At 39.5% G+C, this 13,673-nt stretch overlaps 1 protein-coding gene across 1 annotated transcript; it reads right to left on the bottom strand.

Moving 5' to 3' along the window:
- Positions 1 to 477: 477 nt before the first annotated feature.
- LOC119580661 (activin receptor type-1-like) lies at positions 478 to 11,055 on the bottom strand. Its single transcript, XM_037928761.1, has 12 exons — positions 10,960 to 11,055; positions 10,167 to 10,245; positions 7,727 to 7,905; positions 6,847 to 7,077; positions 6,337 to 6,526; positions 5,922 to 6,145; positions 5,612 to 5,716; positions 4,147 to 4,256; positions 2,694 to 2,970; positions 2,299 to 2,432; positions 1,931 to 2,156; positions 478 to 1,694 (listed from the first exon to the last, which is right to left on the bottom strand). The coding sequence occupies exons 1-12, from the start codon at positions 11,053 to 11,055 to the stop codon at positions 1,554 to 1,556; spliced, it is 1,992 nt and encodes a 663-aa protein (XP_037784689.1). The 3' UTR covers positions 478 to 1,553.
- Between the last annotated feature and the right edge of the window lie 2,618 nt (positions 11,056 to 13,673).

The following is a 13,673-nucleotide window of genomic DNA, read 5'->3' as shown; positions in this document are numbered from 1 at the left end:
AATCAATAAAATTATTCATATAATTGTACTAAGTATTACATCACTTTATGGGTCCTTCTCTCAAACCCGAAAAAAGTAAAAAGATGACCACATATCTCCTTTTCCTTTCAGATACATAATTGGCAATGAACACCAGCAAATAAGAAAGATGCTGAAAAAGAGAGGAGAGAGAGGAGAGAGAGAGAGAGAGAGAGAGAGAGAGAGAGAGAGGAGAGAGAGAGAGAGAGAGGAGAGAGAGAGGAGAGAGAGAGAGAGAGAGAGAGAAGAGAGAGAGAGAGAGAGAGAGAAGAGAGAGAGGAGAGAGAGAGAGGAGAGAGAGGAGAAGAAGAGAGAGAGAGAAGAGGAGAGAGAAAGAGAGAGAGGAGAGAGAGAGAGAAGAGAGAGAGAGAGAGAGAGAGAAGAGAGAGAGAGAGGAGAGAGAGAGAAGAGAGAGAGAGGAGAGAGAGAGAGAGAGAGAGAGAGGAGAGAGAGAGAGAGAGAGAGGGGGGGGGGGGGGAATCTCACTATATCACCACACTCAGTCAACACAGTTCTACACCCTCTTTGACACTCATCTATGCCACTATTAAGTAATATTCATGAACAAGATCAGTAATCTCATTGCTCTCAGAGCCAATACTGTATATAGTTTTCATTTGTATTCCATAACTTTTACAAAAACTAAACTACACAACTCCTGTGGGCATGTACACAAGTAAACATCCACTCTAAAACATGTTTAGTGCCCTTATATATATAAAAAAATGAATAAAGAAATAAATGATGTTGAAAATATTATCACTTTGAATTATGGATTGTTTTGTATACATCAACAAGATATATATACTAAGAAAAAAAGGAAAAGTAGTAAGAAAAACTGGGAATAACAAAAGTAAATGAATGGGAATAAGGACATAGTAGGTGTTCTTGTAGGATCAGCCACAGTAGCAGCAGTTGTGGTTATTTGTAAGTTAAAAATAGTACAAGTAAAAATGTGTAGAAAATTCTGAAAATTGAAATAATAAGTTACATATGAGACACATACTGTATTTATATCTTGTTGGTTAACCCTACAGATCAAATATTTTTATCATCATTATGAAGATGGATAAAAATCATTGCAAATGATAAAGAACAGTAATTTTTTTAAAGGCAAAGTCCTGAATATACACCAAATTAGTAAATTCATTGTGGTTTACAGTCAGCTGCTGGAGTATATTGTACTTTCACCTGTTATATTGATTGAATCCTGCAAAGTAAAAAAAAATCGTTAGTATTAGGGATGTTTACATAATACATTCACCATTCTAAATGATGTGGCTAAAATCAAATTTTACCCATTATTTTCTGTTTTACATAATCTTACATTTAGCACTGCAGCAATACCTAATTTGCTTAACTACACTTGAGTATTAAATAACATGTAGTAACAACAATCCATTTTGATACTCTTTAGCAATACATATTTTCACCTAACAAAGCCAGCTGCACTGTGCTGGAACCAGCAACACAATGAGTTCACATTTATCCATTCACTCATATACAATTTGAACTTTGAATGACATGTTCTTGTGTCAACAGTCAAATTCCAGTTTGATTTTCGTCTCTTCCTGTGCCAACTTCACCAGTGATTTCTTGACTCTGAGGGCTGTTAGTCGCACACTTGGGTTCTGGTGCCAACATTCACGGATGATCTTAGACATTCCTGTCAATACCTGAAAAAATATACACATAGGAATTTATATATATACATATTTCATTTATCATGACCTATTCATCATCAACCCCTAGGAAGAAAATCAAAAGAGCACTATAAAGCAAAACAAAATATTTAGGCAAATAATGCAAGATATAAAAACTTGCAAATTGCAAAAATCAATAGTGTATGTATAAGCACCCTCCATCAAACTGGACAAGGTACATTCCACACCAGTCATCTCTTTTCACTTACAGGATCACTTGTCCACCTATTGGGGATGACAGGTCGATACTGATCCACACACACCACCTTCTTCATGTCATCAAAGCTTGGGTCATTGGGAACTACATCATAGAAAGGAGGCTTGTACTCATCTATGATTCCATTGGATATGCATCTCCGGCAAACTTCCCACAGAACCAAACCAAGGGCATAGATGTCCACTTTACGGAAGGACTCGAACACAGTCATGTTGATCCTAAATGTAATGTAAGTGAGGGGATGCAATTACTCAAAATCAATTCAAAAGTTTCAAAATAAGTACATACATATCAAATGCCTATCTTTGCTCTAATACTTTTACAGTCTACATATTTTGGCAGAGAGGAAAGGAAACTCACGATTCATTCAAAACTTCAGGGCTCATGTAGCGCTTTGTTCCTACTCTGGGATTATTGCCTATGTTGATCTCCCCTGTAGTCTGAGTGTGCATCACAGCCAGTCCAAAATCGGCAATCACACAGGTCCCGTTCAGCTGAAAATGAAAGGGTTGCTTTAAAATGAAGAATGAAGCCTATGGCTTTAAGTTAGATGTGTCATAAATTGTTATTCCAATACTATTCTTTCTATATTGGTAAATAACTAAATAACTATATAACTAGTTATTGGTAAATAACTAAATAAATAAATAGATAAATAAATAAACAAATAAACAAATAAAAAAATATACTTCTACAGAACTGCTAACATAGAAGTAGTAACTTACAAATACATTTTCTAGCCCTAGTAGACTCACCTTTACCAAAATGTTCTTTGTTTTGATGTCTCTATGGGCAATGGCTGGTTTTCCTTGTGTACCAAATATTTCTGTATGCAAATGAAGGAGTCCATTGATGGCTGAGAGGGCAATGTTAATCAGTGATGTGTGGTCCAAGGTATGGATGTTCAGGTAGTCATGCAGAGAGCCACGAGGATGATAGTGAGTGACCAGCCAGAGTTGAGTACATGCCCCACGAGATGTCATGTCTGATCCGTAGAAGCCAAGAATGTTCTCGTGACGGAGCAGCACAGTGCTGGGGGTGGGGAATGAACACTGTTATTGCACATTTATAAACTCAACCTTTAGTAACTGTTTATCAATAGTATTATCACCACAAATCCTACAGCTAATCATTATTTGCATTACTCACAAAACCAATCTTTGGGTGCTGTCCATTCATGAAATTACTATTTATCCTATTATTATTTGCCTATGTTTACATAATGCAACTGTTTGTAGGGGTCTGTGTAAGGACTATTTCAGAGGGAAATTTCAATATTTCAAAATAAATAATTCACACATAAACTGATCATAGCGCAAGGGATAATTGTAACAAGGAAAGGGAAATCTGATTCTATTCTCTGAGCCCTGAATCTAAGAGCAAAAACACCTAGAATAAAAAGTTTTAGCCTATTTATCCTGGGAAAGCATGTATACATGTTCTGTCCTCTGTAATATTTTGTTGATGCAAGAAGTCACTTGCTAGGCCCATCATGATCTTACCTGTTTACATGCATTCAATGAATTTTCAATAAGAAAAGTTCTTACATTACTATTATTATTATTAATATTAATGTTATAATAATGATTTTGTTAATATCACACCATTGACTGCAGGAACATTTACTGTCCAATGTTTTTTTTTTTACAAATTTTGTTGCATACAGATGGCTCCACAAATGCTCAGCCACTAAGGAGTCAATTAATAAGCCTTCTTCTCCAGTCCTTGAATTTCTTTGATTTTTTTCTTCTAAAGCTATTGATATTGATACTGTTCTTATCATTGAAATTGTAATGATTGCAATGTTATTAAAGTACTTACAGCAATAAAAAATAAAACAGATTCTTTCTGAAAATCAAGGCAAATGGTAAATAAGTGAAACAAGTAGGACTAGTAATTAAATCCTTGGTGACTAAGCACTTGTGGAGCCATCACATTGAACATGACATCCCAGCAAAATAGTTTCATAACAATAACATTAAAACAATGCTAAAATGAAAAATAAAATAAAATAAAGTGATGAGGTGCTACAATACTAACTGAATCCTTGATGACTAAGCACTTGTAAAGCCATTAACGTGTAAAAGAAATAAAAATAACAATAATAAAGCAGAAGAAATAAATAGATGTCCCTGATGCCAGGTATACAAACATGTATACTAAGGTGTGCATAAGCTCTTTAATCTTAATGCAACACTTGATTCTCACCTATAGATTTCAGTTTCTCTTGCCCACGATGCTTCATCACGTGAGAAAAATATCTTAACAGCAACACTTTCCCCTTGCCATATACCAAGCCATACCTCACCATAACGACCCTAGAAAAAAACAGAAATTTGCATTAATAATAACAGTAGTAGTAGTAGTTGTTGTATATAAGTACAGAAATACAGAAATATAGTATTAGTAGTACAGTACTAGTATACTGCGCTCTGTCTGAACATATAGGAATGCTTGCCCCCTCGCAGGGTGTAACCATACAACAGCAGGGTTATATCTATAGCTAATTTATAATAATATATTATTTAATTAGAGTAATATCATTTCTTTTTCTTAAAGTTAAAACTTAATTGTAACTCATAATTATGTTTCTAATATACCACTGATTACTTTAATGCTAGCATATAAGATCGGAAAGTTTAACTCGTAATTGGATTTGCTTTTTCTTCTAAAGCCTGGCTATCTGGCAGGACCATATTACATCTGTTGATTAATAAAATTTGACTCATAATTTAAGTAAGAATTTTTGCTTCTTCTCAAGGGCACATGATGCTCAAACACTATGAATTACACTAATACCAGAATATGTGCTAGAGAATTTTATATTATAGTTGCATTTTCTATTTCTTTAAAAACAAGGTTAGCAGTGATGCTACACAGTCTCTCACCACTGGTAACATAGTCAGTTGATTGCGAGTAGATGGCAGGTAGTTAATGAAACCTGCACAGTTGCAAAATTTTTATTAAAACAAAAACAAAAAAACTTGGGTCCCCTATGATCTTTGCTTTTCTTCTAAAATATCCATGGCAATCACGATAATCGTTCATCACAGAGACTTTTACATTATTCTTCGACTGATATAAATATTGGTCAAGTATCCTTTTGATTTTGTGTTCTTTTCTTCATAAAAATAGCCTCTCCTCCTTATCTTTCATATTTTTTCCATAGGCATATTCACAATTGCAGAGATAAATTTTTACATTACAAAAATAACTGAACTCAAGATAGTAAGGCATCATTCTATTGCACAATAAATGTCCTTGAGGGCTGTGATGAGCTAATGGGTTAGACTGTGGTGTATGTCATTTGTTTGTGGTTTTAACCAATAGGGGTGTATAGCATAGTAAAGTAAAATAAAGTAGTAGTAGTAAAGAAAAATAGGTACAATAGTAATAATAAACAACTCAATTCAGATGAACAAGTAAATCATTTTATGGAATAAAAGGTTCTTTAGTATGAGTCACTACAGTATGCACCATCTTTTGGCATTCAAAATATGATCAGTACAAACTACTTTCAAAAACATTACCAGAATTTTCTTCCTTTATTTACATTCATGAAAACTTGACAATTCAAGGGAAAAAAAAGAGAACCCTTTACTCCAATTATTCCCTATATTATCTTTGCCCTTGAATAACATTATATGCACATATAATTTGGCAAGTACATTACCTTTCCAATAACTTCTGCAAGCCAGATTTGTTTGGCAAGAGTTCGCTGGATAAGCAAAGGCAAGCCTGAACCACTTCCTGAAGTTATGGAGTCATTAAAGATTTCCTGAAAAAAAAACATATTTCTTTCAGTGGTTACAAGTAAGTGGTATTCAACATAATGGAAATAATAATGAATAATAATAATAATAATGAAGGCATTACTTGTGTAAAAAGAAAAGGAAAAGAAAAGAAAAACAAATTACAAAGCCTTGGCAGTATTACTTATGTAAAAAGAAAAACAAATTATATTGCCTTGGTAGTAAACTCACCCTTAGTGTTGAGTCCCCTGCAGCAGTTGCCCTCAGTTCATCTCTATACATGGCATGAGGTAATGGCAAGGCAGATGCAGCTGCAGCAGATGCATAAGCTCTCATTCTCCTCTTGTGTGCATGTTGCAGGAAAATGATTACAAGGATAGCAGTAATCACAACCAAAAGCACAGGCACCACATGGAGCACCAAAACACTCATTATTTCTGAGTCTTCCCCTTTTACTGAAAGCAAATATAAAAGGAATGTCATAACTCATTGGAAAAAAGGGAATATACATAAAATAATAAAATAAACATGTATAAAAAAAATTAAAAAAATTAAACAACACTATGACAATTCAATAAACATAATATCATATAATTTTCAGTCAAAGGGAACTTTCATCACCCTATAAACAAAGAAAATTACTCACTGATGTCAGCTGTGGGTAAGACCGGAAAGCTCCCATTGTTACAGTAGTTGGTATGACAACAGTCAATCTTGAAAGAATTTTTGTGAATCTCTTTTGAGGCACACTGCATGGGGACTTGCTCTGGCACCTTGATACATCCCCTCGACTCATTTTCTTCGCCATGTTCTGTTCGAGTCCTAGCCTTCCAGCACTGGAGAAAAATGGTTTCTTTTTGAGATTCAAAACTGACTATGCACTGTAGTCTTTTTCAAACAGCTTCTCTATAGATCCTTCATTCTTTAAGTATTCTTTAAAAGGAATTCATGTTTAAGAAGTCCTTCAATAAAGACAAATTCACTACATCACAACTTTTTGATATTGCTACAAAAAGGAATCATCACAAAATCTAGTGCTTACAATACAAACACTCCATGAAATTTGGGTAATTAGTATTCTCCCTTCATATTCTTCAAAAAAATTATGCCATGACACATCACACTAGCCTATACAACAGTCTGTACCATACCATACCATGATAGCATTATGACACTCAGTGATATGGTTGCAATGAGGTCTAAGACATTTGATGCAGGAAATTCTTTCGTAATCTTCATTCCAATCTCTGAACACTGGCCAGTTTCTTATCTCTGAGGTGCTACTGCCACTACCACTGCCACTACTCTCACTTTTTTCTCCTCCAGTTGTATTCTGTAGGAGGACTTGGAGCACCCCATCTACATGAGCCTTCTCAGTATCTGAAACCTGAAGAATTACTTTTGTACTCTCCTGCATTTGTAGTTGATGGATTTGAGATAACAAGCATTCATCAACATAAGGAGAAAAGGAAAGAAAGAAAAAGAAAGAGGGGAGAGTGGGAGAAACAAGGATGGAAGGAAGGTGAGGGGGAGAGAGGAGGAGGGAGAAAAGGGGAGAAAAAGAAGGGAAGGGAAGGAGGGAGGGAGATGGAGGTGAAAGGCTAGATGGGAGAGGGAGGGAGGAAAGGAAAATGGATAAAGGAGAGAGTATGGAGGGAGGGAGGAAAGGAAGATGGATAGAGGAGAGAGTATGGAGGGAGTGTAGAGAGAGAGAAAGAGAGAGAAAGAGAGGAGAAGAGGAGAGAGAGAGAAAAGAAGAAGAGAGAGAGAGAAAAAAAAAAAGAGGAGAGAGAAAAAAGAGAGAGAGAAAAAAAGAGAGAGAGAGAGAAAAAGAGAGAGAGAAAAAGAGAGAAAGAGAAGAAAAAAAGAAAAAAAAGAAAGAGAGAAAAAAAAAAAACAGAGAAGAAAAAAAGAGAGAGAGAGAGAAGAGAGAGAGAGAGAGAGAAGAGAGAGAGAGAGAGAGAGAGAGAGAGAGAGAGAGAGAGAGAGAGAGAGAGAGAGAGAGAGAGCACACACACCACCACCCTAAGTCTTACCTTGGATGAGTTCTCCTTGGTGCCCTGACTGGCCATAAGATCAGCCTTAAAACCTCCATCACTGCCGTACACATAATCCCCATTGGCATCTTTCACTCCTTTTGCCGCACTTTCCTCTCGGCTGTCTCTCGCAGGCACCTCACCCTCATTGATTTTGTCTCTGTTCACCCCCAAGGTGTCTAGAGGGGTAGAGATAAATGATAGTAACATAGATTACCAACAATAATGATGATATTAATAATAATATATAAATCAATGGTTACCAAACTTTTTGGGCCCATGGCTTACTGACCCCTAGAGCAGAAACATAATTATTGTGATTTCTTTATTATCTCAAAAGAACAATTGTCCTGTCACAGAAGCTCAATAATGCACTATATTCCAAAGTTGTGATGCATTACTTTGCATATTTAGCATCTCTATATTGATTTTTTTCTTCAAGCCACCCTGGCCATCTTTGTGAAGCCATCATCAGAATGTAATCAAAATTGAAGTTGGTACTATGAATAAATGGCATATTTCATTAAACACAAGAATGCATCGAGTTTCTATAAAATAAACTCAATATTGCAAAAAAAAATTCACTTAACCTACATTTTTTTTTTTTTTTTACCTTTCCTTAAATTCTTTTGATTGGAATTCTTTGCATTTTCTTTTAGTTCCACATTTTAAAGTATATGTTATTTTAAAACTTTTCTTGATTTGACTTGTAATTAATAAGAATTTTTTTGCCAATTGTCAATCCTTTAAGATTTCCCCTATGAAAACACTTTTCTTAGCAGCCTTACCATGTGAAACAGAAATAAATGACCAAATGTATCATATCCCATTTGACAAAATCATTACAAGCAAAACATTTTCTGTTGTGTAAAATCATCATTCCTGCTCCAAATACCAAATTTACCATTTGTGGAATATATGCATTTCATCATTACTATATCTGAGGCATTGCAGTCTTTACAGGTTAACCCATTTACACCAAGTGACACTGTGTCACATCATTGTGAAAAATCAGAGACAACTGGTGATACCTAATCACATCATGAGCAAATTTCCTGGTGGCCAGGATAATGTGCAAGAGCCTAGACAATAGCCCAGGACCAGAGCAGCATGCACTGGTGCATTAACAAGCTCAAAATTTTACCAAAAATTTTTACCCCTTTATGCAACTATGCAGGCCTCAATATCAAGAGAGATCAAGAAGTATAACTGTGACAATGCTTTGTAAACTAAGAAAGGAAGGTGGAAATCATATATATGGTAATATACCATTATAATCAAGAAATTATTTACTGCTAGCTAGTCACAATTTCCCTAACCTCTACCCTTGTTCAGAAATTTCCTCCACAAATACCTGGCAAGATGGTGAATCTCTCTCCATTAATAAATGAATACTGTACAGTTTGAAGAATTCATTGGTCTTGATGCTGTAGTATTTCACATCAAAGCTTTATTCTTCATAATTACCCTCAGAATATAAGAGATAAATCTGCTACTGTAGTTAACCAGTTTAACCCATATCTGTCATGCCTATAGCTGTCATAACAAACTGACTCATCATGCCAGGTATGGCTATAGGGGTTGTGACGTGCTAGGGTGTGTTGAGTGGAAAGTTCTGCTACATGTAGCGGACTTTTGGGCCAAACGGTAGACTGGCTGCCAGAAGTCATTGGAGTCAGTGACATTGAGAGATTTCTGATACCGTCATTGAGAGCTTAAATTTTTTTTTTTTTTCAAATCAACACAAGGTAAACAGTAATTAAAAAAATAATGAGAATTTAATTTCCTTCTCAGAAAAAAAAAAAAAAAATTAAACAGTAATATGGCTAAACTCCTAAAATTAACAGCTATTTTTTTTAACCTAGGGCCTCATAACAAATCATGCCACACCTCCCCAGCCCCTCCTCCACTTCAGCATTTAAATCTTACACAGCTCCCAAGCAAAATAAATAGATAGATTAAAGGCATCAGGACGACTCCACTCCCAACCTACAAGCCCTCCATTCCACAGGGCAACCAGAGGGAGGCCCACTGCCAAAAGCCCGTCGTGGCAGCTCGCTGGGCAAGGGCTCCCAATGCCCAATCAAAGCTCATAAAAATGCCTTCCTCTCTCACAATAGTATTTACTCGCCCGTCCTCCCTTAGGCCCCTCCCGTGATGCAGCGGGCGTGACGGGCGCGGGGGTGCAGGCGGGGTGAAAATGTCCTTGCGGTGGTTGGGAAAAACACTGGGCATAGGCAGTGAGTTTAGTAAGTTTGGTTCAGTTTAAGTTTAGTTAAGTTCGAGTAGTGTGAGGTCTCCCTCTCGTGGCCAGACATTGTGGCGCCGCTCTATCTCTCGGTTCTGTGCCCTCGTCTCTTTATTTCTGGACTTTTGCACTTCCTGTTGGGTAACTAGGTGTCATCTTAATAATCTGTCGGACCAAACACATTTATCCTACCGTCAGGAACACGGCAGGACGTTAATGTTATTGACAGCACGTAGAGCAGAGTGTATAAGAGGGTCGCCATCATCACCCACTGAGAAGACTATACTTTCATAAAGAATTACGGTATTAAAAAGAGAAAATAAAAAACAAAAATTTAAACCTAAATGGAAAATGAACATGAATCAGCATTATACTAGTCTTGAAAAATAATTTTATTCCTTTCCTTTATTTATTTTCGTGTAGCGATGAGTTACTCGTTTGACTTTCTCGCCAGTTCGTTTGTTATTATGCGAAGAAAATTGAAACTAGGACTTATCATTATGAAAAAAACGTGCAAAGGCGATCAATTGCGTTTAAAATGCGACGGTATCGAGAGAGAACTTCATTACTTCCTTTATCAGTATACGATTTATTTTTGCTGTTGATTAGATTCTTAGTTTAAGAGAGAAAAAAAAAAAAAAACATTTGCATGTATTATAATAGATCATCAACACTATGGCTGATAACCATGGTTTATAATGGGGATGGCAAATTAATAAACTTATGATAATATACAAATGATGCTGACCCTACTACATTGTTACTGCGACTACACTGTTCTTACTACGATGGCTGCTACTGCTATTGCTGCTGCTGCTGCTGCCGCCGCCACTACTGCTTTTTTCAGACATTTGCTTCCATTCTTCTTCAAAGAAATACTTAGGCCTTCACTTATTTAGCGTAGTGTAAAGCTCACTGTGGGTGGGTGCTTCATACGCAAGGTAACGTGAAGCGATGGTGTGGTAACCTAGATAGTGTTAAGTACTTGCATGCTTTCTCGCTTGCAACTACCAATACTGGCTATCCTAGTGCGAAAAAGGGAGCAGCTCTGCATAAGTTTCCCCTGCCAGGTCTCCGTCATCGGGACTTCCGCAGTGCCTCCTCGTGGCCACCCATGGGTAACTGGGCACCTTGCGGTCGCAGGCTAAACTGTGGGGGATCTCGGAGCAGCAGGAGGCCCCAGAGAACGGAGGTATGGCCCACCGGCGTGTGGACACGCCCTGGCTCTTACCAACTCCTGCAACCCTAGCCATCCTTTGGGTGATTGAGCGGCTCGGGGGAGCTGGGCCTTGCCAGCCCCCCTCCCCCCAGATAACTCTCCGGCAACTTTGCAATTAATGGATATGCTGGGAGAAGGGGTGCTGTCCCTCCCACCCAGCAAGCAAGTGGCTGTGGGTCCCGTTGGGAGGGCAAATGTCGAGGCGCAGGACGGGAACGACGGGAGTTATTTGTCCCGCCTGCGCCCTGGCAGGCGCCAACCCACCATGCGCCCGCGTCGCTGGGAGCAGCAGAGGTGGCGTGCATCCTGAGTGACTGCTTAACCTCAGGTGAGCTTTCCGGGTAGGCGCTTGGAACATCGGGTCCTTGCGGCAGGATGAGCGGTCACCTCTGCTATCGAGGGAATTGGAGCGATTGGGAGTTGAGGTGGCTGCCCTCTCGGAGGTGAGAAGACCTGGCAGCGGCATGATCAATATGGGTGGGTACACCTACTCCTGGTCGGGCTGCTGTGATGGTCACCACCTCTGGGGTGAAGCCATAGCCATCTCCAGTCGACTTTAGCCCTCTTGCATCTGTGGCAGACAATTGCCCCGGTGAGATATTCGCATTCTTCTGGGCGACTTCAGTGCTATGACTGAGCTGGCTATGAGATGTCTGTAGGCCCCCATGGCTCAGGAGCTGATCCCAGCAGCAAGAACATCCTCCTTCTCCGGGATTTTGCTAGATCCCAGAGAATGAGGATCTCTGGCTCCTAGTACCAGCACTCCAACCTGCATCACTTGACATGGTATAGTGATATGGGTACAGTGGCCAAGGAGATCGACCACATTCTTCTGAACTGTAGAGTTTACTGGAGTGCCGAGTTCTGTGGCACTGACCATAGGCTGGTTGTGGCTGTCCCTCCAGTGGCCACTCTAAGGTGTTCCACTTGGACAGACTAAGGGAGGAGGAGTGTGCCCGTGGGTTCACCATGGCAGTCTTTGACCGATTCACAGAACTTGACAACCTGATGGACCCAGTTGCTCTGTGGGAGTTCTTCAACACTCGAAGCAGCCCAGGAGTCCATTGGCATATGCCTGAAGGCAAGGAAGAAATCCATCTCCCTGGAGACATTGGAGGCCACTGAAGTGTGTCGCATGGCTCGGCTGAATGGCAATCAGGTCTTGCATCGCTCCTTGGTGCATAGGGCTCGGACACTGCTGAGAAGGGACAAGGAACAGTTCATCAGGAATCTTGCTAATGAGGTTGAAGGCCATTTTTTGGTAAACGACCTTCGTCCTGCCTACCAAACCCTGAGAAAGCTTGTTGGGGTTTATGAATGAGTATTTTGAGCAGTTGTACCAGGTAGACCCTCCAACAGTTAGCTTGGATGCAAACGATGTCACAATATCTGTGCCGGACCCACCCATAGCGAGGAACCTTCTACCCTAACGGAGGTTAGGATGGCAATTTCCAAGCTGAAGAGTGGGAAAGCTGCAGGCATATGTAATATCCCTGCTGAACTTCTAAAGGCTGGGGGTGAATCTATGGTTCGGGGCTTGCATATGGTCTTGACTGTCATCTGGCAATCTGGTACCATTCCCCCTGACCTGTTGAGGGGCGTGGTCATCCCTCTCTGGAAGGGGAAAGGGGATTGTTGGGACTGTAGCAACTACCGTGGCATTACACTGCACAGCATACCAGGCAGAGATTTCGCCCACATTCTTTTGAAACAGATCCGCGACCACCTACTAAGGCATCAGAGACCAGAGCAGTCTGGATTTACTCCTGGCAAGTCCACAATAGACCGAATACTAGCGCTTCGAGTAATTGTGGAACGCCGTTGTGAGTTTGGTCGTGGGTTGCTTCCAGCTTATATCGATCTCACTGTAAAGTGTGGTGGGGGTTTGTCAAACTTCTTTCCTGTTAATTCAGGGGTGAGGCAAGGCTGTGTCCTTGCACCGACACTTTTCAACGCCTCTATGGACTGGATAATGGGTAGAGCTTCAATGTCAGTGTGGAGCAACAATGGGCAATATCAAGGTCTCAGACCTTGACTTTGCCGATGATGTTGCTATCCTGAGTCCCTGGAGTCACTGGTGCGGTTCTTGATGCATTTAGCAATAAGACGAAACCCTTAGGCCTAGAGGTCTCCTGGACCAAGACCAAGATTCAGGACTTTGAAGGCCTGTTAGGGGAACCCGTTTCGTCGATCCATGCTTGCAAGGACGTTGAAGTTACAGAGAGTTTTACATACCTTGGTAGCGTAGTCCATATCTCTAGGCTGTCAGACCAAGAAGTCAGCAGACAGATTGGTTTGGCAACAGGAGCCATGAACTCGATCACCAAGAGTATTTGGAGATGTCGGTACCTATGCAGAAGGACCAAGCTACATGTCTTCAAGGCCTTGATACTGCCAGTTTTGCTCTATGGAAGCGAAACCTGGATGTTATCTAGTGCCTTGGAGTCTCGTCTTGATGCCTTTTGTAAGAAGTCTCTTCA

Source organism: Penaeus monodon, chromosome 14 (assembly GCF_015228065.2).
Source record: "Penaeus monodon isolate SGIC_2016 chromosome 14, NSTDA_Pmon_1, whole genome shotgun sequence".
NCBI lineage: Eukaryota > Metazoa > Arthropoda > Malacostraca > Decapoda > Penaeidae > Penaeus > Penaeus monodon.
Note: the sequence above shows the minus strand (reverse complement) of the source record. Positions and strands in the feature narration are given on the sequence as shown.